This window comes from Coenobita brevimanus, chromosome 60 (assembly GCF_032717465.1).
Source record: "Coenobita brevimanus isolate Jiangsu-jjx chromosome 60, ASM3271746v2, whole genome shotgun sequence".
Classification (NCBI taxonomy): domain Eukaryota; kingdom Metazoa; phylum Arthropoda; class Malacostraca; order Decapoda; family Coenobitidae; genus Coenobita; species Coenobita brevimanus.
Genome location: NC_137013.1, coordinates 41,157,649 through 41,184,690, shown reverse-complemented (window position 1 = coordinate 41,184,690; position 27,042 = coordinate 41,157,649). Strand labels below are relative to the sequence as shown.

The 27,042-nt window shown below is 42.3% G+C and overlaps 1 protein-coding gene across 1 annotated transcript in view; it reads right to left on the bottom strand.

Annotated features, from left to right (window-relative positions):
* Positions 1-512: 512 nt before the first annotated feature.
* The window catches only part of crm (cramped chromatin regulator), a 35,475-nt gene continuing 8,945 nt past the window's right edge, over positions 513-27,042 (bottom strand). Inside the window, exons 6-16 of the mRNA XM_080275178.1 lie at positions 23,415-23,621; positions 21,356-21,552; positions 20,210-20,323; positions 18,193-18,639; positions 16,304-16,559; positions 11,449-11,657; positions 9,734-10,534; positions 8,488-8,754; positions 6,202-6,345; positions 2,485-4,000; positions 513-1,015 (exon numbers count right to left, since the gene is read on the bottom strand). Coding sequence (XP_080131304.1) covers positions 513-1,015; positions 2,485-4,000; positions 6,202-6,345; positions 8,488-8,754; positions 9,734-10,534; positions 11,449-11,657; positions 16,304-16,559; positions 18,193-18,639; positions 20,210-20,323; positions 21,356-21,552; positions 23,415-23,621 — 4,661 coding nt within the window. The remainder of the gene's footprint in view (positions 1,016-2,484; positions 4,001-6,201; positions 6,346-8,487; positions 8,755-9,733; positions 10,535-11,448; positions 11,658-16,303; positions 16,560-18,192; positions 18,640-20,209; positions 20,324-21,355; positions 21,553-23,414; positions 23,622-27,042) is intronic.

Genomic DNA, 27,042 nt, shown 5'->3' with positions numbered 1-27,042 from the left:
AAGAATGACGTATACCAAAAGGTACCATCAAAAACACAACACTATAACAATGATGATGATGATGATGATGATAATAATAACTACAATAAATAATAATAACAAAGGCATAATTATTTCTATTCCTCCTTGTAATTCAATTGTTAATTATCATACATTTAATTCCATACCAACCAAAGTATTGAGTATTGTACACAATCACTTATCTTGAAAAAAAAAAAAAAAAAAAAAATGCAGACGGGAAGAGACAGTGGAAAGCAAGCTGCCAAAGCCTAAGCTGTGAATAATTAAAACCGTTCTAAGGCTTACAAAACTTCATTTTCAGATCTGCAAAATAAACTTCTGTCCAGGGCTGAGCAATTTTAAGCTCTATGAGTGCTTAAAAAAAAAAAAAATAAAAAAAATAAAAAAATAAAAAAATAAATATGTTTAGTTTTCTGCCTGTTTTTTGAGGTACAACAAGCCAGGGAAAAAAAAAAAAAAATAATAATAATACTTTCAAGTTGTCTTGGTCCTCACTGTTTGAAGGCACCGGAGACCTGTGCCTTCATCTCTGCAAAAGTTGAAGTAAAATCAACACTGTTTTCATTATAAACAGAACTGAAGGATGGGATGAAGACAGTTGGGGTCTGGGGATTCGGGGGAACTTGGGTCTGAGAGGATGACGTTGATCCACGAGAGTTGCTGTTGTTGTTTTTTACGGGGGATTCAAGGTGACCCAAAAAGCTAGATAGGGAAAAATCATTGACCTCGTTATTAAGCCACTGGTTGTCTGTTTGTTGAAGCAGCCGGGATGGTGATGATGGCGGGGAGAGGTGGGCGTTTGAAAGTTGTGGGAAGCCTGCTAGCGCTCCCTCAGCCAGTACCTCACCCCCACTAAGCCCACCAACCTCTGGCAGATTCCCCACACCCCCTCCACCACCCCCAGTCTGAGGAAGAGGGACAGTGCCCAGTGTGGCTGTGTCCAACAGAGAGGAGTTGTCCAGGAGGCGTGGCTGTGTTGCAGCTGCCAATAAGCCTGTAAGGAAGCACACCTCATTGTACCCTTTTCATAATATAGGCAGTCTTTACTCTAAGTAAGGTTATTCTAAAATATCACAACTTTTTCTATGTTGTTTATTGATGTATGTATATATGTATTTTGGCTACCTGTCTATAGCCAAATACCTTAATCCCAGAGGGGGTCGCCTCCACAAGGCCTTGTCCTCTGCCATTAGGCTGACCACTCTCCATCTCACACTACACTCAAGCATCCCTTAACTTTATCACACAATACTAAAACAGACATTCAGCTTCATATATAAAAACAAAAATTTAATATATCTATCTATTTATTGCCAGACTCCTTAATCCCGTGAGAGGTGGCCACAAAAAAACCGCTTCCATGCTGCCCTGTCCGTCACCATTTTGCTGCCCTCCCCCCAGTTCACACCCCCTCTCTCGTATCCCTTTCCACTCCAACCCTCCATCTCATCCTCAGCCTCCCCCTCACTCTCCACCCCCTCCACCTCACTCACATACACTATCCTTGTTAGTCTCTTGCTCTCCATCCTCTCCACATGGCCAAACCACCTCAATGTATTTCTCCTAACACTTTCTATCACATCCACGTCCCCACCATAACATTCCTTCACTTCCTTAACTGTCAGTTTGTCTCTCCATGTAACTCCATATGCTCCTCTCAAATAACTCATTTAATTAATAATTTAATAAGTACTGTACTGTGGTCCTTGTTCAGCCTGTATGGATGCTGCCAATGATTTGCTCCACCTGGGATACACAGCACCACCACATGTATGCTCATCAGCACTAGATGGACATGTAAAATCCATAAACCTCCCAGAATGGGATGGACTGGCTACAAACCAATGTTACAGTGGTGAGCCTTTGTTATGCATGTTGCAAGGACCATATTTGTTATCTTAAAGTCTTTAATTAGATAACGCATGACAACAGATACAATACACACTGTAAACAGAAAGCACAAGACAGTATCAGAAATTACTTACATTCTGCAACAATATGGAGCATCCCATGACCTCATAAACTGTTTGGTTAAGAACATATAAAAACTGCACAATCAAAGAAACTAAGTAAAGATCTATTTACTGTGGAGTTACTGGCTATTAATGTTGTGTGCTTGTCACTTTTTTGTCTCATCAAACTCAAAGCTCAATAAGGAGACCTACAATATAGGTACATTGTGCCATGGGAATTATGACTGGAGATAAAAGTTTGACGAGTTTCCCACATCCTGTAAGTCTTACTTTCTTCTGCTGGCTAATATTCAGATGCTGAGAGGCTTTGTACATTCCTCCAGCCATAGATAATGCTGTCTGATATGATGCACCAAAGAGGAAAATGACGAACACATCATGAGTGTGAACACTGTGGATTATTATGCAAACTTTTAACCCTCATCATACACTGATGACTGGATTTTGAGAGTTCAGAATCCTAAAAATACAGAAGTGAAATCACACTTACTAGAGAAACAGGAGTTGGAGTTGGAATTTCCAAGAGTGATGTCCAAGAGCTTGTCTGTGTTGGAGGTGTCTTGGAGTGAGACCACCCCTACCATGGTGGTGGCTGGTACAGTGGTAGTGTCTGTGGTAGCTGAGGTGGTGGCAGCCAGTGGTGCCTGAAGAGCCACCTCCGGATCTGTTGTAGATAACAGACCCGGAACCTGATCCCCAATGGTTACTGTGCCCCCTAGAGAGATATCCAGCAGAGGAATACTGACACTGCCTTCAGGGATGTGAAGTTCAGGCACCGCATTCCCAGTGGGTACTGACGTCCCATCTTCAGAGTCTTCAGAGCCCAGAACAGTTGGAAAGCTCTTGGCGGGAAGGTCAGGGGATGATGATAAAAGGGCAGATATGGATGGAGGAGGATGGGGAGGACTATGGTGGGACTGGTCTACCTGGGGAGTTGGTGTGTTCAGCAAGGAGGATAGGGAGTTGGTCTGTGATGGGGGTGGAGAAAGCTCTAAGTTCTGGGTGGTTGCAGGTGTAAGCAATGACTGGATAGATGGGGATGGTGAGGCAGCCACAGGTGACAGTGTGGAGAGTGACATAACAGGAGATAGTGTGCATGAGAGTGACAGTGGTGAAGTGGCTGGCAATCTTGTGTCCATAGTAGGCATGGAGTCCTTTGACAGGGGTGAGGAGAATAATCGTGGTTGAGAAGGAAACTGTGTCGCAGCAGTAGTAATCACTGATGCTGCATCCTCAAAGCCTCTCTGGGCTAAGGGCTTTGTTGGGCTGGGCTGGGGAGTACTTGGTGGGGTACTCAGGTCTGGTAATTCACTCAATGCTTGGGAAACCACTGAGCTTAGTATGCCATTTGTCAGGGAGGCATTACTGTGAGGAGTACTACTTTGACTATTCTGTGTTGGTTTGTCACCTGCTGCTACTATGCTAATAGTGTTCTGGGTGGTAGTTGGAGCTGTGCTGGTATCCTCCATCACTGGAGTTGGAAGTATGGTGGGCATCTCAACAGTCATAAGTGGCTGGCCAGATATATTAACTGAGATGGCATTAGCCACAGGCTGTAATGGAGGCATGGATGATGGGGTTAATGGTGACTGGGGAGACAATACAGACAGCTGGACTGGTGCAGGAGCAGTCATGGTATCTGGCTGCTGGACAGGCTGCAGGATCTGGCTGGAGCCTTGGCTGACAGCTGAATGGGCCGGGCTGGTAACTTGACCATGAGTACCAGGTGAATGTAGCGGTTGAATTACTTGATTACTTCCAGCATTAACTTGTGACTGAACCGACTGGATAATGGTAGTATTGCTTCTGATAATTGGCGACTGAACCTGACTGTTTCCATGGTTAACCGCAGACTGAAGGGGCTGGACAACCGAACCTCGAAGTGAATGGGTTGCTGAGGGTGAGGTAATTTGTGGGCGGGCAATGAAGGCACCAGGTGAGGGGGAGGGGGACGAGGAGACGCTTTGGCCTGACACAGTAATGGGGATGAAGCCACTGGTACCATCCTGCAGAAACAAAAATTATAATTATCATCATTATATACCAGTATATAAAATGATACTGACTAACCTAACTTAACCTCATCTAACAATACAATCCCATCCAACCTAACCCAGTCTTACCTAACTTAACATTACTGATGAATAACCAGCAAAACATTGGGATAATGAAATAAAACTGCAGCCAATAAAAAGAACTAGTATTAAAGAAAAATACAGTAGTGGGCGGATTTTTTTATACGGTAGAAATGAAATACTGGAAAGATTCTGATCATATACAGATACAGTTCATTTTAATGTATGCTCTACTTACATGTTAAACTGAATTTAAATCTAAAGCTACATATACAGTAAACCCTCAATATACCAAACCTTCTTCTAATGAAGTTTGGCTTTTAACAACCACCTTGAGCTGGCAGAAAGTTATGTTCATGTAATGAATTTTGTTCGGTAAATGAGTGGACGTGCGGGAAACACCGAGAAGTGTGGTGATACCCCCCCCCCCACCCACACATGCACACAAACACAAACACACACACACAAACACACACCAGCACACCTCCAGATCCCGCAGAATGCCTCATCAGTCTCTGGGCAACAAGCAATGAAAGAGGAGCCACAAATGGAGCATTTACTGAGAAAATGAGCCATTCAGACTTAGCTGTATGTTCTTGTGTATGACTGTACAGATAATCAACACTCTATAATTAACGATATTTGTTCGGTAAAAACCACTTGAGGGCAAAGCTAGAGAGGCGAGACTGAGATGGTTTGGACATGTGCAGAGGAGGGATGAGGAGTATGTCAGAAGGAGGATGCTGGAAATGGAGTTACCAGGCAGGAGAAAGAAAAGAAGGCCAAAGAGAAGGTTTATGGATGTAGTGAAGGAGGACATGCGGGTGGTAGGTGTAAGAGAAGAAGATGCAGAAGACAGTAAGATGGAGACGGGTGATCCGCTGTGGCGACCCCTAAGGGGAGAGCCGAAAGGAGAAGACGACGTTCGGTAAAAACCACAATGCCTCTGAAATTACCGAACAGCATGGTGTTCACCTTTAATGTCAAGGGTCTGGTACCAATTAGTTCATTACATCAACGGTGTATTTTACTTATCTTACATACATACTATGGGAATGCAAGTATAGCCACTATTAAATATATACTCAACTCTGATAAAATTCAAGGTACACAGTCAAAGTGCAACATCATGCAATACAATTAATAAAAGTTATATAAGTAAACCTACTAATTTTTTATAAACACATGTTACATTAAACTAAGACATACTTTTCCTTCAATCAGAGCCATCTCAAACTCTCACTGTGTGTGTTTATTTGATGACAGTGCCAGAAAAATAGAAAACTTTAGGATGGTCCCTGACTATTGGGATGATTGCAGCTGTGCTCAATGTTGAACTACACGCTGACGTGAGACTGTACAGGAAAAAGGAAATGACCGTATCCCTGAACAGGATTAAATGACCTGGTGGGCACAGCTAAAGCATCAAATACGTTTCCCTAGGCCACAATACCAAGGATATATCATAATAAAACACACAATCTATAACCCAGTCTTTAAGGCTTAATTTTTTGCTTATAATACTAGAGACTGACTTAGGGGAAAGTCTCAACTATGCAAGTTCAAAAAACAAGACCGATTATAGTATTCTCTATCTATCCATCTATATATACTGTATATATAAAAAAAAAAAAATGCATGATTTTAAGTCACTGCAATACAGTCAACAGTGGCAGCTACGCATACTGTCGTGAGGTACACATGCCAAGTTATACCTTTGATTACAATAAGTATTATAAATCTCATCTACTTATCAACATAGTAGTAAGCTAGTAATGACACGCTCATGCCAGGCATTCAGTTCATCATAATTATTTTTTGTGTTCTTTTTAATGTCCTTCTCAGATAAGCATCATCAAAATGCCTGGATCTGGATCGAAGAGGAAGTTTTCCCAACAAGCTACTTATCCCCATCTTGATCCTACCTCCCTACTCCACTCTATTTCACCCACCACTCTCCTCAAATCCATCCACTTTTCTTCCTCTTACCTTTTACTCTCCCCTCAATGTGATTTGTCAGTAGAAAGAAATATGCCAGATACTGGAAGAAAAAGCAAGTTACTGACCAACTATACACTATAAAAGATTTATTTATATTATGCTAGAACTTCAAACAATACGTATTTAAGTACTTTGTGAGTGATGTGTGGCTGTAGAACTCTCATGGTGACAGGCTGGATGACAGTTTTGGGAAGTAAAGGCTGTTGTCTCTGTACCATTACACTCTTCCTCACCACACGCCGCCCAGGCCGATTACTGTACCGCGGCAACAGTTTCTGTCAAGATTGAAAGAGAGTTTAAATTTCATTATACTGTACTGTAGATGTTTATGTGATTACTGTAACACGGCAACAGTTTCTGTCAAGACTGAAAGAGAGTTTAAATTACATTATAGATGCGTATGCGATTACTGTACTGCGGCAACAGTTTTTCAAGACTGAGAGTTTAAATTTCATTATCGATGTGTATATACTTATGCCTTTGTGGCAATAGTTTCTGTGGCAGGGATGTTAACATTTCAGGCTTCTATTCATCATCATCATCATCATCACCCAGACCTTCTTTCCCACCCTAGGGTAGGGTGAGGAGTAGCAATATCCAGACAGCCAAAGTTTGCCCAATTCAATGGGTCATGCTTCCATTCACTCATCATTCAAGCCCTCAAAATCCTGGCACCATCAGAGAGACAAAAAAATAAATAAATAAAATAAAAAATAAATAAATGAAATAAATAAAATAAAAAATCATCATGTTCTGTAGCTTCACATATACCTATCTGACAGAGCCAATCCAAATGCTGTCACATTAAAAAGGGGTGCCAAATCCCTGGTTATGCACTTCTCTGCACAAAATTAATCCAGCCAGCTTGGTCTCTTGTCAGTCCCTTAGCCTCACCAACTTCCATAACTTACTTCCTCAAACATTCATCCACCATATCCTTCCACCTTCTTCTTGGCCTACCTCGTTTCCTCCCTCCTTCAAATTCACTCAGATGTATCTTTTTCACCACTCTACTGTCATCCACTCTCTCCATATGACCAAGCCATCTCAGTACACTCACTTTGATTCTGGTGCTCACAGACTTCCTCACTCCGCATCTTTCATGGATCACATTATTCCATATCCTATCCACTCTCTCTACTCCACATACACTCCTCAGCAGTCCCATCTAAACTGCTCTCACTCTTGACTTTTCATTTTTATGCCACACCATAGTCTCACATCCGTATGTTAAAGTTGGCACTAACATTCTTTCATGTAAGCCTTGAGCAGCTGCAACACTCACGTCTCCGTTTCTTATCAAGGCCTTCATAACATTAGCTACTTTCTTTCCTTGTGTCACTCTACTTTTCACTTCTTCTGCACATTTTCCTCTCTTTTCTATCACTGTATTCATGTATTTGAACTCTCTCACCAATCCTGTCTCTCTCCATTCACTGTAACATCACACTGGTAGTAACCTTCTCTCTCAATAACCATCACTTTACTCTTTTCTACATTTACTCTCAAGGCATGATGCTCAATGATATCTACAAAACTCTGCCTAGTTTACCAAGCTCTTGTCCAGTATTTGCAAGAAGCACTGCATCATCAGCATGCAACATATCTGACATATTCCATCCACGACCATTCACTACCAAAGCCATCCCTCTCTCCATTACTCATGTTTTTACCTCTCACATCACTCCATCCATGTATGTACTGAACGACCATGGGGACATCACACAACCTTGTTGCATGCCCACGCTGACTGTGAACCATTCACTTAGATGCCTATTTACCCTTACACATGCCTCACGGCCACCATAAAATCTCTTCACGGCACCTAGCAGCTTACCATCTATATCCTACATGAGCAAAACCTTCTGCAATCCTTCTCTGTCTACTTTGTCATATGCTTTTTCCAGATCCATAAATGCCATAAACACCTTATAGTGCTTCTCACATGCTTTCTCCACAATTAGTCTTGCTGCAGTTACCTGATCCACACATCCTCTACCACTCCTAGAGCCACCCTGTTCATCACTCACTAGGACTTCTGATATCTCTTTTACTCAATGTCTGAAAATGGAAAGCTTATAATTTATATATTTCTGACACAACAGTTCATGCACTGTGGAATTTACACCATCTACCGGTGCTTACATTTCTGAGGCAACAGTTTCTATAAAGAGAGTACTCTTTACCTATCAGCTTATATTACTGTGGTAATGTATTAGTATTTCTGATATCTTGGAATGCATCCCTGACTTCATAAGTACCGTAATAAGGCATGTCTGTGCAACAACAGAACCAACAGGTTTTCTTGTACTATGGGCTACTTGTGTACAAAATCTCTAAACAATGCCAGCAGCTGCTGAAAAATATTACTGTATATCCTTCCCGTAAATGAACCCAGGGAGATTTAAAACACTCACACTAAGTTGTGCATTAAAGTTGGCCTGCTGAAGGTTGAGGTGTCTGGGAGCTGGGCCGAGAGGGACCTTGAATTCACCTGCCCCACCCTCCCCTGTCCCAGCCCTGACCACCACCTTTACCTCTCCTACTGACCCTCCAGTGCCCAGCCCTCCCCCCCCATCTGGGCCCAGCTGATCGAGTGAGGGCTGGGCAGGGTTTGGGACAGCAGTGGGAGTGGGCAGGACAAGGGAAGGGTCAGGGCAACCATCTCCACCTCTTGTCTCGACCTGAAAAATTAACAAGTGACAGCCAAACAAGTAAGTAAACAATATACTGGTACATTTACGTTAACGTTTAAAGATCACTGACCATGCTAACACAAGTTAAATCTTTTCACTTGATGGCAGCTCTTCCATGTATCACAATCTCGAACCATTTCCCTGCTCAATCCCTAGCCCTCCATTCTGGATCTCATCCCATCTCTTCCTCCATCTACCTCTGGATATTCTTCCTTCCACATCAATATCTGTGACCGTCTTCAGCCAGTCCTCTGCTCCCTCCTATCAGCATTAGGCAATCAGAACAAATTGCTAATCAGTCCTTCATAAAATTCAAATTACAATATATCCCAAAATTAATAACATACCTATCAGCAATCTAGCACAAATACAGTCACTCACCAAATCTTATGATGACAATACTGCATATAGTCTTCCATATCACCCTTGTCTCCCTCTCACCCATCACTGCATAAAAATTTATTTAACAATACTGAGAATTCAAACACACATCAATCCATCGGCAAAACGAGCACTATTAAGCTGAGGATTCTGCTCTACCAATGAAAATGATAACAGTCAATCACATATTACCTCTGTACAAGATGTGGAACCCATTGCCAGGTTACCAAAGACCAGCACATTTTGGGTAGATGACAAATTTACTTCCTCTTGGAAACATCAAAATATCAAAGAATGTCTTTACCTCCTGGGGAACAAACCCATGCATAACTGGAGCATTCCACCTCCCAGATCACATGGTGTATCATAAAATACTCAATACAAAGAATGCAACTCTTCATCAGTTATAATCTACTGTATTTCTGTTCAAGTAATACCACCTTTTTCTGCTAGCTAACCAGCACAGTGAGATCAACTGAAAATACACTTAATAAGTGGTTTGGAGTTTTTTACTATGACCTCCACAATTCTTAATGCTAAACCTGACTTGGCAGGTTGAAACCCTGAATACTGTGACCAGACTTACAATGATGTGTTGATCCACTGTGTCTGTAATAAGCTTCTTGGCTGATGTTGGCTTATTGCGCTCCCTCAATGGTCGTGCAGCAAGAGGACTGCGTGTGGTGGTAGGAGTTCCAGGGTTGGCCAGGCCTGGACTGAGTGCGGCTGATGCTAACCGGCCATTGCGTGGACTTCTGGCATGGCCGGGACTTCTTCCTAATCCCCCAGGCCCCTGACCTCGCCCTCCAGCTGGACTGCGAAGGAGATTACCCACTCGGCCACACACGTGGCCACATGGACACGTTGACTCAGTAGAAGACTTGGTGTTCATAGCCCGGGCCATGGCCAGAAGCTGAGCCAGCATCCCTGACAGGTTCTCCGCAACAGCCTTCTTCTCCTCCATTTCACACTTCTCCCCCTGCCCTTCCTCCACAGGCTCCTTTTCCCTGCTCTGGAGGCCATTGTCTCTTCCTAAAGCCAGGGCAGCAGCCATACCTGACCCTGGGATGTCTGATGAGACCACCCCAAGCAAAACATTCACACCTTCCCCTCCCTCACCTGGTACACTATTAATATCACTACATCTGTTCACATTCGTTTCATCTTTTGATGTGTGATTCACAGTGTTCCCCTCACTTGTCCTGGTAACACAGTCTACAGGGTCCAAACCTGTGCTGCTATCCACACCATTGCTGCTGTTGGCACTGTTCTTGTCATCGCTAGTGTTACTGTTCTTGTTGCCCGTCTCCACAGCATTGTCTTTCACTTTGCTTGATGGCTTATCTTCAAACTCATATTCAAGGCAGATCTTTTTGTTCAGACCAAACTGTCAAAATAATTTACAGATATTAGGAAGTATTTCCATGGAATTAATATACATCATTTAAGAAATAATGTTGATCCTAATAGTACTCTAAAGAACTTCAATCAAATTACAGCACATGGCCACAAGCAGATATGCATATGACTGACTTCCATCACATAAAGTGTAAATGTGCTATTAAATTATTTATGAATACACAAAAGTGGCCATGTCTGACAAGTTGTCAACAAATGAAATCTCAGATATAATCAATACAATGATTCACTTTTATAAGTCAGTAAGTGAAAAGGTGGGATGCTCAGCAGCCACTCACTCGACATAGTGCTGCTTTGGGTGTCTGCCCTTTTCTCTCTTCTTTCCTTCCTCTTCTGTCTTTCCTTCCTTCATTCTTTCATCTTCCTTCTGCCTACAGGTGACTTTACACTCCCTCTTCTGTCTTTCTTTCCTTCACTCTTTCCTCTTCCGTCTGCCTATGGGTGACTCTACACTAAGTGGCAAATTCCTGTACACCAGGAAACCATTTGCTATGCTGGGTGGTAACCATACAACCAAATTATGGTGCCTGGTGGCTTAGTGGGTATTTAAGGCGCTATAAGTGGACTACGCCTGTGTAGGTTTATAACCAAGGATTGGTTGGGGTTTATTGCTCACGTAATGCCACTCAGGGATAAGTGAGGCTGGTCACCCTCATCTTAAATGTCAGGACCAACTTGCTAGCTCGGGGTTCCTATGCTCCTCATGATGCGGCATAGGATTGGATGATGGATGGATGGATGGACTACATACTAGACCACAGAATTTAATTCCAAAAGTAATTCTGCAATCCCTGCCAGTGTTACAAACATCACGGTTTGATCTAACAGTCTGACAGCTCCTCTATTCTGAGCTATTAATAAACACTCCTTCCTTCAACTCACCATAAGATACAGCTCACCAACAGTAACGCCTCCTGCATCCTCAACAGTCCAACCATTGCGCACCTTCTGCACCCAGGCCTCAACGTCCTTCACCAGCTCAGAGCCCCCTTGCTCACCAGCACCACTACCACCGCCGATGCTGCTACCATCACCCCGCCCCTCCTCATCCTCAGGGTCTGGGCTGCCTCCCACACCCTGTTCATCATCACCTGGCTGCAGTTGGAGTAAATGGTAAACACAAAGTCATCAGTGATAGGAGAAATATTGTCATTATTACAGAAGATCTAACAACATTTGAGGCGTTAAGAATAGTACTGACGTAAACGCCATATATAAACAATGGAGAAAAACGCAGTTAAAGTTTTGCAATCTTCAGACTGTGATAACTTTATAGTGGGATATGATAGGAAGCTCGTGTTTCTATTAAATTGAAGCTCTATTACAGGGCTTTCCATACAGTAATACATTCATATACCACAATCTGAATATTGCCACATTAACTGCGTTTTTCTCCATAGGTAGATCTTAAAAAAAAAAAAATTTACGTAAAATCACCGGATTTTGCACATACTGACCCTGCTCACATACGCTTCACCTAGATTGCGTCTCTTTTTCACCACGTTTGACTGCCACTCACTGCACTGGGGTCCTCTTTTTCTACTTAGAGGCACTCCAGGGTCATCTCACTCTCCGTTGAATCACTCATACCGCCGGCACAAACGTTCTTACGAACGCACACAGAAAAAAAGGAAAATCAATAAATTTCAGTGTGGTGGGGAGGGAGGAGGTAGGACGACTGTGGTGGTTGGGGGGAAGGGAAGAGGCGAGAACGGGGCGTCATCAGTCACGGGAGCTCGTTCCCGCCTCCCATTGGCTGCTCAGCCCCGTGTCTTCTGGCACTGGCGGATACGCTCACGGAGGTAAACTCCGAGTGCAATTTTTCTAGGTGAGCCCATAGGGTCGGTAATACCTTCAATACTATAGGGATTTCGACCGTGTTGCGAGTTGTATTCTGACTACTCGGTTGTGTGTCCAGGCACAGGAGGAATAAAGTGCTATAATAACAACTGCAGGAGCAAGTTCCCTCATGCCATTGGCTGCCCGTGGCGCTTACGCTAGGCAGATTTGGGTGACGTGCGTAGAGCCGCAGGTACCACTCTAAGGTAAAGGGTTTTCGACCATTTTCCGGGTTGAATTCTGACTGTTTAGTTGCTGCCGCAGACAGAGGAAGGCCGGGTGAAGACAATGGTGTACATAACTGAAAATCATCCGAGGTGGCGCTTACGTCACTACTATTCTCAACGCCTCATTTCATATAAATGAAATGGATAGTTGAATAAATGCTATAATGAATCCTAATACAATATAACGGATATCGGATTTAATGAAAGCCACGAAGCCCACCAAACTTTCACTGGCTGTAATGAACAATGGTCATTATATGGAGCACAATGGTGTGCAATACATGTGTTTCCTACCCTTTTTACTCCAACCTGGACTGAAATTACCCTCCCCCCACTGTGATTGCTGAGCTGTAATAACAAACTATTGTACGGTAATACTATACTAATAATGAAGAGGTGTCATGACAAGGAAGTGTATTAAGCTGAAAATGGGAGAAAGTATAGTGTAAAATGGGAGTAGTTTACATTTTTAGTACTATAGTAAGCTACCGTAATCATTTATTCTTAAACATGTGCTTGAAATCCCACCTGGGGGGGGCGGGGGAACTTCGAATATAACGAACTATTGGCTTTAACGAACCTGGCTTCCCCCAATTAGTCCATTATAGTGAAGGTCTACTAACAATAAATAATAACAATCATCATAATCATTTACAACATCCTGCTCCCTACTGGGAACCCCTAAAAAGGGTTGGCCATATCAGAACTGCTTCTAGGCTACTCTGTTCACTCAACACCCTCCTTCCTCTCCCCCCCCTCCCCACTTATGAATGTACTGTTCCACTCTCTTCCTCAACACCACATAAAGTCTGACTCTTCAGACATTACTCTGTCTCACTTTCTAAGACTCTTTGGCTTCTTATTTATGTGCAAGGTTTGAGTATGTCCATAACACCTCTATTTCTTTTTACCTATTAATAACAACAAAAACATGTGCATTTATTAACCAAATTAATGGCAAAAATGCACACACAAGCAATTTTATGTAGACTAAACTGTACTTTACAACTACCTGACAAAAAAGCAAAACAAATGTGAAATCATTACCACTATCATCCCAAAGCTATATTCCACTTATCCCTTACTTCTATCTATCATCCAATCTTTTATTGCCCCATTAGAGGTGTGGGGATCCAGGGTTAGGCTATCTATCTATCTATAGCCCGACGCCCTAATCCCGCAAAGGGTGGCCGCAGACAAAACGCCTCCAAGTCACTCTGTCACCCACCATTTGACTCCCCTCCCCCCAGCTCACCCCCCCCTCCCTCATATACCTCTCAACTCCATCCCTCCACCTCATCCTCGGTCTACCCCTCCCTCTCCCTCCCTCCACCTCACCTACATACACCCTCTTAGTCAGTCTTTCATTCTCCATCCTCTCCACATGTCCAAACCACCTCAGTGTATTTCTCCTAATCTTTTCAACCACATCCACATCTACCCCACAACGTTCCTTCACTTCTTCATTCGTCAACCTGTCCCTCCACGTCACTCCACAAATACTGTAAGATGGGGCTATTCAACTCACCTGGCGCAATTAGACTCAGTATGGGGTAATAAGACTCAGGTGATCCATACAGTGTTAGCAGGGGTATATCTGACTTTTCTTATGGCACTATATTCTAAAATCACTAATTTATATTGTAAATTAAATTTAGGGATAGCTTGCTGAAGGTATGAACTGAGATCAATTTTTCATTCATCTTATTTTCAGTTTTTTTTGAGCTGTGATTTACAACAATAAAGACAAGATTAATTGTATTTTCCTCCAGTCCTCCTGATATATAATAACAAGCTAAGTGTTATAAATGTTTAACCACCTACCAAAGTAAGTTAGTTCCTTTCGTTTATAAAATATTATGATTTTAGACTAATGGGGCAATTTGACTCCACCCCCTGGGGCAATCTGACCTGGCACTTTGGGATAATTTATATGATGCAACTCCATGTACTGTCTGGACAGTTGTGGACACTTCATCGCAGATTTCAAGGAAAATCTCACAGGTACAGACTGGGTACATGGCTTCCTGAAGAGAAACGAAGTCCTGCTGTCCTCCAGGATATGCCAAAATATTTTGAGGAAGCGAGCAGTCTCTGAACAGGTCGTAGGGGCCTACTTTAAAAAGCTAGAATATATCCTTTGGGGAGTACCTCCTGCAAACATCATTAACCATGACAAACCAACATCACAGATAAAACAGGCAGAGTGTATCATGAATATGATGAAGAATTCAACATTCATCATGTTCTCCATCACTGCCAGCGGAAAGCACCGTAGCCCGTATGTTGTTTACAAGGCTGAATGAATGCTTGCAGCAGTCATGGATTGAAGGAGGACCAATCCACATTTTTAACTGAACTTCTTCTGGCCAGTTTAATTCATAATGGAGCAAGGAGAGTGGAGAGGCAGGTCTCCTGAAGGCACACAACCAAAGGACAATACAGGGCAAGAAGGCATCGAAGGTCCGAGCGATCACACTAAAAACTTCAAATGTTTCACTGAAGGAAAGCCCATCGAGTCCAACTGCCCCACATCAAGTGTTGATAAACATTATTTTTATTTTTCAATTATGTCTTTTTTGTGTTTTTCTATGTTAAAATCCATTTTCACATATGAAGTTGGATTGTTTGTGTTTCATTACCCATACAATAAAGCTTTTCAAGTGCCCAATGTTGCACCACAAACCTTTGTACAACGAAAAATATCCAAAAGTGAGTTGAATAGCTCCACCTTAAGGTACAATGTGTGACAAGTCATACACCTCCAAGTAGTATTATAAGTGAGCCTGTTTCAAAGTGTATACCTCTAAGTAAATCAGTGGGCCTCTAAATATATCTGTAAGTATCTGTGAGTGACTGTATAGTCCCATATTTATTACTAAGAGTGACTGATATCTGCAAGAGAGTCTATAGGACTCTGTATATACCTGTGAGTACCTGTAAGTGATTACAGTCACTACTCGTTTTACGATGCGGTTACGTCAGGTCATACCTCATCGTACACCGATTTTATCGTAAATCGGGAGATTGAAACACATTATAAAAGGGGGGTTACGTCAACTCAGCTTCCCAAAGTCACCTACCCAAGACTGAAATAAAAATGACAACCCACCTTAATCACTGCCTGTGTCGGTCCAAGTCGTCTCCAAGACCAAAACAAACACTATCACACCAATACAGGCGGCATTACTCACATACAGTAAATCGTTGTAACAACACAACAATCACACTTGCGTAACACTGGCTCTGGTGTTACACAATGTATAGGCCAACTGTAGCACAAAGCTTGGCTGAGAGGGGACGATAGCAGGTGGGGGGGGGGGGCACATGGGAACGAGTGGAAAAGACAGGGCTTTGAAGGGATGGCGGGACTGCAACTGAACCAAAACAATGCTCTGCACGCTGGGACAGCCATCTTGCCTGAGACAAGCAACTGTTGCCTTGCGTGTGCCTGGTGCTTCGTATAAAATTTTCCGAGGGCAATACTGTTATGGCAGGAAATTCATCGGAAATCAAATTTTGGGGTGGAACTTTTCTGTTATCGTTGTAGCGAATTATCATAAACCAAATCAACGTACAAATCGTGACTGTATACTGTATAGTCCGCGATGTAAACCTGAAAGTAAGTGCATGTACACCAGTAACTATATGGTCTTCTATGTATACAGTACTTGAAAGTAAGTGCATGTATACCTGTGAGTGAGTCTGTGGTCCTCTGTGCCCATCAGTCATGTGTGCAGTCAGCCTGGTACTCTCGCCAGTACACACCACCTCATCATCGTCAGCCACACCCGCACCGACTACAGTCTCAAGTGCCAGCAGCTGCCGTAACGTGTCCCCATCACTCTCCTCCTTCACCATAACATCGGGGTCCAGCGATGACACCAGTGGTGGGGACAGATCCAGGTCAGGTGGCTCTTCTTTCACCTGTACACAGCAGCCAATATATCCAAGGTTCAAAAACACATCAACAGTACAGTACATCCAACACCTCAATGACCCATAAACAAACAACATTTCATTCATCAAATTATGTACTGAATTTTAATCTTCTATGTCCATAAACAAAAGCTACAATCAAACTTCACCTCAAAATGCATAAATAACATATGAAAAAAAGAAAGTAAAGTCATTCATTCATCCAATCCTGCGTTGCCGTATGAGGAGCTTAGCAGCCCACAAGTTGGTCCCAACATTTAAGATGAGAGTGACCAGCCTCACTCATCCTTGAGTGGCATTACATGAGCAATCAACCCCAACCGCCCCTTGGATATAAACCTTCACCGGCTCATTCCGACTGGAGTGCAAAAATTACCCACTAAACCACCAGGCGCCAAAATTTGGTTATATGGCTACCACCCACAGTAGTAAATGCTTTCCTGGTGTACAGGAAACCATTTGGCTTGTCACTCAGTATAGAGTCACCCACAGGCTGAAGAAAGAGGAATGAATGAAGGAAAGAAAGACAGAAGAGGGAGTGTAAAGTCACCCGTAGGCAGAAGGACAAGGAAAGAATGAAGGAGAAAATATATATATATATATATATATATATATATATATATATATATATATATATATATATATATATATATATATATATATATATATATAAAATCAAGCAATTTTTACCAAGAGCCCCTGAGGCACTTTGATGTTAATTGTAGCATATTCCAGTTTCTGCCAAAGGTGACCTATGATGTGATTTGCATCATAAAACATTTATATAACTGTCAAAGGAGAAGTCTTCAATAAATCTGCCTCATATTTTGATACTGGATACAGTACAAGTCACAAAATAAAACAATCAGTAACTCCAGTCATGGGAGACACACTAGAAATTTCTTGGTCAGTTGGAGGATAATACTATCCAGTAATTTTACATTTTAACTTTCAGCCTTTTTTTTCAGAACTATTGATTATATTATATATATATATATATAATATATATATATATATATATATATATATATATATATATATATATATATATATATATATATATATATAAACTACCAGTGAAAAGCTCATACATTTCTTCTTCTAGACATGCACATAAAAGTCACAGCACTGTTTGGAGCAACAAAGCTGGGTATACACATATATAAACTACCAGTGAAAAGCTCATACATTTCTTCTTCTAGACATGCACATAAAAGTCACAGCACTGTTTGGAGCAACAAAGCTGGGTATACACATATATAAACTACCAGTGAAAAGCTCATACATTTCTTCTTCTAGACATGCACATAAAAGGCACAGCACTGTTTAGAGCAACAAAGCTGGGAATATTTGTGCTTCACCATTTTTCAATTAAGAGTAGTATTGATCTGTCATTACCTGAATTATTTTTCAACACGAATAAAAAGCAAAAGGTGGATGATATTGTATAAGCCAATTAAAACAATTTTGGTAGGGAATCAATCAAGCTAAAAATATCCATCAAGGCTCTATCTAGGCTGAGAAGGCAGACAGGCATGAATTTATCTTAATAAATATTCAATGTGAGAAGAAGGTCTTGCAAATATATGATGAAAAGACATAAAATGTAGGAAAGATTCACCTGTATGTGGTTATTCTGCTTGTCTGGAGAAAGAGCCTGACCCACTGTGCCATCATTATCAAAATCCACCTCTGTGTCACTCAAGTCATCAGGCTCCTCTTGTGATGCTTCCCCAAGGTCCTCAGGTTCACCACGACCTCCAATGTCCCCTTCCCTACACAGTTCCTCAGTCCCTCGAGTCTCCCCCTCCCTTAGCACCTCTGTTCTCTTTCCTTCCCTCTCCAGCCTCTCCTCTCCAACAGCATCTCCATCCCCTCCCATTCTCTGCTGCTTTGCCTCTGTCCCTGTTTGCTTGTCCACTGCTGCGTCCTTCTGCCTATCCGTTTGGCCATCCTTTTGCCGAGCTTCCTTTCGCCTGCTTGGTCGACCCACTTTCTCACCGCGCCTCCTGAGTCGTGCCTCATGGCTGGACAAGGACACAAATGAGCTCTTCAGCACCACTTCAGGCTGGGGGAAAAGAGAAAACATGTAGCCTAAAGGATAAATGCTACCTAAGACTGCTACCTCAAGTTTTCTGTAATTATTCATTACTTCTTTTTTTTTTGCCAGACACCATAATCCTCTAAGGGGTGGCCATTTGACTCTGAATTATAGGTTTTACAGGGAGGGGCACTAACTCTCCACCAACCCACTTGACACGTAGGGAGCACGTATGGTTTGGTTATATGGTTACCACCCAGCGTTGTAAATGGTTTCTTGGCTTACAGGAAACCATTTGGCTTGTCACTCAATGTAAAGCCACCTGTAACAGAAAGAAAAGCAATAAGTAGTGACAGGAAAGATGGGAGAAATAGGAAGATAGGAGGGCAGGCACAGAAAAAAAATAATAAAGGCTGAGGAAGAAGTAGGCAGCACTACTTCAAGTGAGTGGATGATGGTCGCCACCACCTATTCATTCCGTACAGGATGAAATGCATCTTATTAGTGCTACCTCAAGTTTCCTACAACAGGAAAAACTGAAGTACATTATCAGACTTGCAAACTTCCTTGTATTCATTCATTCATCATCTATTCCAGTGTTTCCAGGGGCCCAGGGCTAAGCAAGTTGGTCCTGACATTTAAGATGAGTGACCAGCCTCACTTGTCCCTGAGTGGCATTACGTGTGCAATAAACCCCAACCACTCCTTGGATAGAAACCTGCACAGGCTCAATCCAATTGGAGCACCTTAATTACCCGCTAAACCACCAGGCGCCATAATCTGGTTATCTGGTTACCAACCAGCGTAGTAAGTGGTTTCCTGGTGTACAGGAAACTGTTTGGCTTGTCACTCAATGTAGAGTCACTCGTAGACAGAAGGAAGAGGAAAGATTGAAGGAAAGATGTTAAAAAATAATAATAATAATAAAAAAAATAAAATGGAAGTCCCAGATTACCCCTTACATAGTGTAAGGGGCCGATGCCAAGAGACATAGTTTATTCCTTTCAATTAGATGGAGATTTTCATCCTTCTGCAGCTTATTTCCTGCAGCTCACTGGCAGAATAAGACAATATTGCGGCTCTACATCCTATCCAAAGAACTTTTCCATTAGTACCATATTCTACTATTAATTTCATGTTACAGCTATGCAATATGGAGCCTGGCCAATATTATGCCTAAAGTTAAAAGTATATATCAGTAGTCCTGGATATCTAAAGACATGAGATTAGCCTCTTGGGAATTCAGGGTAATGGGGTACTGCACTTAACATATGACCTCACCTCAGCATCCAACTTACTCTAACCTCCTACCAGCTGATGGGGTTCATGGTGGGTGAGAAAAAACTAATATCCTTCTTTTAACCTCTTCATTATGATGATTATATTTTCTTTTTTAGACAGACTAACATAAGACAGTTTTATTCATCAAGTCTGTCCAACTCTGACGGTGATGGGGTTAAAGCTGTACCTAACCCCCATTCTAAAATGTCAACCCTAGCAGAATAAAATCACTGGGGGAGAAAAAGAATAAAATGAAAAAAACATCCCCTGGCTGAATGGGATAAACAGCCATTACCCACATGATTAATGAACAGACCTGCACTGTAATGGGTTTGATGTTGACCCCACGGACAGGCATGAGACGCAAGGTTGGCTCTGAAGTTTCTGGCAGCTGCAGAGGAAAATTCACTTGGGATGAGAGGGTGTCAAGCTGGTCATCATAAGTCAAGGAAATGGAGGTAACATACAGTATATCCTTTAACTCCTTCACCATAATGAATCTCTCCTAAACTGAATAACCATTTGGGGTAGTTGTAGTCATTGATCAACCCCAGTCTGTCTAGCTGAGCAGATCCACAGCTGGCAAGCAACTACCCCTGAAGGGCCATTTCATGCAGTGAACTGATATGATCCCCTGTAGCTTACAACACCTCCCCACATCTGTATCTTTCCACCCAGTTAACAGGGGCACCTTAGCAGCCTCCACTTCAACCAGCTATCTGATTATATGGTTACCAACAAGTGTTGTAAATAGTTTCCTGGGTCTCAGGAATTTATAAAGCCTGTCACTCAGTGTAAAGGCAGCTGAAGTAGAGAGAAGAGCAATAAAAGTGATAGGAAGGAAAGGGAACAGTGGGAAAAGAGGGAGGCAGACACGGAGATAGAATGAAAAAGAAGGAAAACACTACAAGTGAAAGGCTGATGGTCATTGCCACCTACCATCTCCTGGGCAGTATAAACACATTAAAAGTTATCATACCGAAAAAGATAACAGAAACTGTCTCTCATGCCTTTACTATAAGTGGCCTTTCTGAAGGTGGATAAAGCATCTGGCAAAGGTACAACTACCATTAAGAATTATACCAGTGTTGTAATCTGAACACAGCACAAAATCACACACATAAATAGCCATCTTTTCTGAAAGACAACAATCATTTTGTTCATACTCCCTGAAAGCATATAAGCATTGCTTGATCCTCATACATTTGACCTCTTCATGTGGTGGTGCAGATTTCTAAAGCATAACTCTTTGAAATTAAAGGAGACAAACCCTCAGATGCAGTCTATTCCCCAACCTGTGCTGAATGAGGTATTTAAAAAAAGAAAAAAAGAAAAAAAAAGTGCTGGGCAGTGAGGTTACCACACCTCATTCGATCCCCTTGTGTGAAGTGCAAGGGATACTGGGATAATACTATATTTTTTCTCCCAACTGCAAAGATGAGCACACACAATAAAAGGATACAAGCTTGAGGTTTGAGTGTCGCCACTTCTGCTGGAGGTGTGTGATAATGGTGGCCAGGGGGCGCTGGAGGGGGCAGGTCAGACGAACACGAGGGTTGTGAGCCCGACCCTGCACGTGGCACCAGGCATGAACACTACCTGGCACAATTTCCACTGTCACACTGGTTGGCACTCGTAGCTCTGTGTGTTCCCGGTGCTCTGTAGGAGGGACACCAGGCTTATGAAAGGATACACAAGTAGGGGAAGAGTGATATTCAAAGAAGTATAGACAAGAGGCTGGCAACCACATCCACAAGAGTTAAGCAGGCATGTGAGTTACTGGTTACCACATCCACAAGAGTTAAGCAGGCATGTGAGTTACTGGCTACCATATCCACAAGAGCTCGTTCGTTTGTTGGTTCGTTTACAGATTCCTTGCACCTATAGTGCAGGCCGAGCCATACATTAGCCCGGTCAGTGGGGTATGGGCTGATTAAAAAAATAGTAAGGGGGAAGGAGCTAAGCAGGCACGTGAGTTACTGGTTACCATATCCACATGAGTTATGCAGGCATGTGAGGTACAATGGTAGGAGGATGGGAGGAGAGAAAATGAGAGAAGTGGAGGCATGAGGGTAGTTAGCATTTCCACAATAGTTAAAATACCATACATACTTGTGCATGGGTTTTTTGTACAATACAGCCCCTCTTTATTAATGGGTTTACCAAGCCAAATCATGCTCATTACATTCTTGGTAACTATCTAGACCTATAATATTTCCTAAGATCAAATACTCCTTCTGGCCCATATCTATGACAATCAACAGTACCTGCCTTGAGAAACTATGCAGAAGTATGTCCTATGAAGGCAGAACAATAGATAGCTACTACCAGTGTGGGAGGAGAGTATCATCATCATCATCTATTCCTGTGTTGCCCCATGAGATGCGTAGGAGCCCGGGGCTAGGCAAGTTAGTCTTGACATTTAAGATGAGAGTAACCAGCCTCACTCATCCCTGAGTGGCGTTATGTAAGCAATAAACCCCAACCTCCCCTTGGATAGAAACCTGCACAGGCTCCATCTCAGAGTGCCTTAATTACCCACTAAACCACCAGGCACATAATTTGGTTATGTGGTTACCAAACAAAGTAGTAAATGGTTTCCTGGTGTACAGAACACCATTTGGCTTGTCACTTAGTGTATACTCACCCACAGGCAGAAGGAAGAGGAAAGAATGAAGGATAAAAAGACAGAAGAGGAAGTGTAGAGTCACCCGTAGGCATAAGGAAGAGGAAAGAAAGACGGAAAGACAGAAGAGGACGGAAGAAGGAACGAAAAAAAGGAAAGGGCAGTCACCCGAGAGCAGCATTACATCAAGTGAGTGGATGGTGAGCGCCCCCACCTCCCACTATCCATATAATAATCAAACCAGTACCTGGTATGATGCATTAGTACCCCCTATTAAGTTAATAAACAAATAAAACATTAAACAATTAACCCTCGTTTAAAGTTGATCTCTTATCAGGTGGCAGATCAATTAGGCTACCATACGATCTCCTCTTCACCTGAAGTTATTTGTGATTCATTATAACGATCTCTTCTTCACCTGAAGTTATTTGTGATTCATCATAACGATCTCCTCTTCACCTGAAGTTATTTGTGATTCATTATAAAGTTGCTCTGAAGTAAGACAGGTGTATTTCATGGGTTCTTAGCCTCTCAATCATAATCTAAAAGTTTTTCTCATCAACTGCTCTATTTAAAGTAGCATTTTGCTTGAACACATCCCAGACTTCCTTCAATCTGACTGAGCCTCTGAAGTGCATGGTAAATTGGAGTGCAAACATGTTTTTTTTTTTTTTTTTTTTTAATGCAAGGAAGAATGAACCAAAAGCCAGAACCCTGCAAGCCTGTTCCAAGAAAAAACAAAAACCAGATAACAGAGAGCCAAAATTCAAGACCTGTTCATTTTGAGGTGCCCGTACAGAACACTCTCACCTACCTGATTTAGCCTTTTGAGAGTGTGGCAGACAGCAGTGTGCAATGTAAACATGGATACATCTGTTGTAAACAAAATTGTTACCTTCTATCTGATTGAGCCTCTTGAGTGCACGGCAGATGGGGGTGCGAACACGGATACTCTTGCCCTTGACCCGTACACTAGTGGAGCCTTTACGTATTAGCTCCTGCAGCTTGAGGGCTCGTCGCTCATCCAAGTTGCTTCCAATTTTCTTTCGTAGCTCACCATAATTGATGAGACCATATAACTCCTGGGTGGCCTTTTTCACACCTATAAGAGAAGAGGGCCAATAAAAATATAATCATCATCATCCTGACCTTTTCTCCCACCAAAGGATGGAGTGAGGTAGGAACTGCAGCCTCTATAAATGAAGGAAAGAGAATGCATGAAAGTGGAAGAACTATCAACTGCATAGCCAGTGAAATGGTCCAGATACTCATGCACATATCGCTCATGCCTCTAGAACCCTGACACCACCTCACAAATTTAATTACCACACATATCTTTCTGTGATGTCCTAATGGTTGTTCAATATATATATATATATATATATATATATATATATATATATATACAGTATATATATATATATATATATATATATATATATATATATATATATATATATATATATATATATATATATATATATATATATATATATATATATATACAGTATATATATATATATATATACTGTATATATATATATATATCCATCCATCATCCAATCCTACGTTGCCCCATGAGAAGCGTAGGAGCCCGGGGCTAGGCAGTTAGTCCTGACATTTAAGATGAGAGTGACCAGCCTCACTCATCCCTGAGTGGTATTAAGTGAGCAATAAACCCCAACCACCCCTTGGATATAAACCTTCACTGGCTCAATCCGATTGGAGCACAATAATTACCCACTAAACCACCAGGCGCCAAAATTTGGTTATATGGTTACCACCCAGCATAGTAAATGGTTTCCTGGTGTACAGGAAACCATTTGGCTTGTCACTCAGTGTAGAGTCACCCACAGGCAGAAGGAAAAGGAAAGAATGAAGGAATGAAAGACAGAAGAGGGAGTGTAAAGTCATATATATATACATTATATATATATATATATATATATATATATATATATATATATATATATATGCACACACACACATAAATGGATGGGGTGATGAGTGAAGTAAACACACGAGTAGAGTAATGGAGAGAGGGATGGCATTGGTAATGAATGGTGACGGATGGAATACAGTATCTCATAACTGTTGTATGCTGATGATGCAGTGCTACTTGCAAATACTGGACAAGAACTTGGTAGAATAGTGGAGTTTTGCTGATGTCTGTGAGTGTTGAGCCTTGAGAGTAAATGTAGAAAAGAGTAAACTGATGGTTACTGATAGAGAAGGTAACTCCCAGTGCAATGTTACAGTGAATGGAGAGAGCGACTGAAATTGATGAGAGACTTCAAATACCTGGGTGCAATGATAGAAAAGAGAGGAAAATGTGCAAAAGAAGTAGAGTGACACAAGGAAGAAAAGTAACTGGTGCACTGAAGACCTTGATAAGAAACAGAGGCTTGAGTGTTGCAGGTGCACAAGGCTTACATGAAGTAGTGTTAGTGCCAACTTTAACATATGGATGTGAGACTATGGTGTGGAATGAAAATGAAAAGTCAAGAGTGAGAGCAGTGGAGATGGGACTCCTGAGGAATGTATGTGGAGTACAGAGGGTGGATAGGATACGAAATAATGTGATTCGTGAAAGATGTGGAGTGAGGAAGTCTGTGGACACCAGAATCAAAAAGAGTGTACTGAGATGGCATGGTCATGTGGAGAGAATGGATAACAAGAGTGGTGAAAAAGGTATATCTGAGCGAATCTGAAGGAGGGAGGAGGCGAGGTAGGCCAAGGAGAAGGTGGAGAGATATGGTGGATGAGTATGTGAGGAAGAGAGGTTTGGAAGTTGGTGAGGTTAGAGAAGTGACAAGGGATCGAGCTGGCTGGATGAATGTTGTGAGAAGTTCATGATCAGGGATTTGGCACCCCTATATAAAGTGGCAGCATCCGGATTGACTCAATCGGATATGTTTATGTGAAGCTACAGAACGTGATGAATGTTTTTGGCATATCCGATACAGCCAGGATGCCCGGGGCTTGAATGATGAGTGAATGGAAGCGTGGCCCATCAGATTGGGCAAATTTGGGCTGTCTGGACATTGCTACTCCTCATCAAGCCCTAGGGTGGGAAAGGGGGTCCAGATGACGATGACGTTGACGATGTAGGGAAGAGTAAAGTTAAGGTCTTCAAGAGAAATGAAGTCACTGAATGTATAGAGAGGTTGGATGATGAGGAAATGGAAAATGTGAGTGCATTTAAGAACTTGGGTAGTGTGATGAGTAAGGATGCAAGTTTGGAGGATGAAATGATTGAAAAAGTGCAACAAGGAAGAAAGGCTGCTTGTTCTTTGAAAGCACTGATAAGAAATAGGGAAGTGAGCATGGCAGTAAAAAAAGTCGCTGCATGATAGTATTGTGACACCAACTCTAACATATGGAAGTGAGGCGACATGATAGTATTGTGACACCAACTCTAACATATGGAAGTGAAGCTTGGACCTTGTTAGAAGGACACAAGTCAAAATGGAGAGCAGTTGAAATGAGTTATTTAAGAGGAGCCACAGTGGTAGAGTGTGCGTTTCGCACGCCGGTGAGCGCGGGTTCGCCTCCTGACAGAGTTGTAAAACCTTTGGGAAGCGTTCACCAAGCCACTTGCTACTTTGGCGCAGTTCTGTTTCCAAGCAGCGCACAGCTACAAATGTGGAGCATTAAGGACCAGCGTGAGATACGGTGGAGCGGCCTGACATTCTATTGAGGGTGTCCCCAGTTCCATTCTCCTGTCAGCGGTCTCTGTCCATCCCTACGTGTCAAGTGGGGTTGGTGGAGGATTAGTGCCCCTCCCTGTAAAACAATTAACTCTAAGCCCTTGGCCACCCCGTTTGGGATACATGGCATCTGGCAATGGATGGATGGATGGATGTAGAGTTACATGGAGAGACAGACTGACAAATAAGGCAGAGAAGGAACGTTGTGGTGTGGATGTGGATTTTATAGAAAGTGTTAGGAGAAATACACTGAGGTGGTCTGGCCATGTGGACAGGATGAAGTGTGAGAGATTAACAAGGGGAGTGTATATGAGTGAGGTGGAGGGGGGAAGTGGGAAGGGAGGTGGAGGGGAGAAGGAGGGGAGGCCGAGGGTAAGATGGAGGGATGGAGTGGAGAGGTATATGAGAGGGATGTGTGAGCTGAGGAGGGGCGGGGAAGAACAGTGAAATGGCCAGGGACAGGGTGATGTGGAGGCGATTTGTTTGTGGCCATCCTTTACAGGATTGAGGGATCTGGCAATAGACAGATAGATCAAAAACTTCAGCAGGTTCTAAGGTCTGACAAACACAGGTGATAAGAAATGCAGTTAAATATCCTCCCACAACACATTACCCAACTGCCACATTACATTCAGGTCCCTATTTTCAGTTCTATGTAAATCAACAATCTACAGTTCATCAGACACCTAAATCCTGTAAGGGATATCCACAAACTAACTGCCTCCATGTCACCCTGTCCTCTGTCATCTGGCTACCCTTTCTCCAACTCAGATTCTCCTCCTTTAAAACTCACTACCCTATCCCTCTATCTTA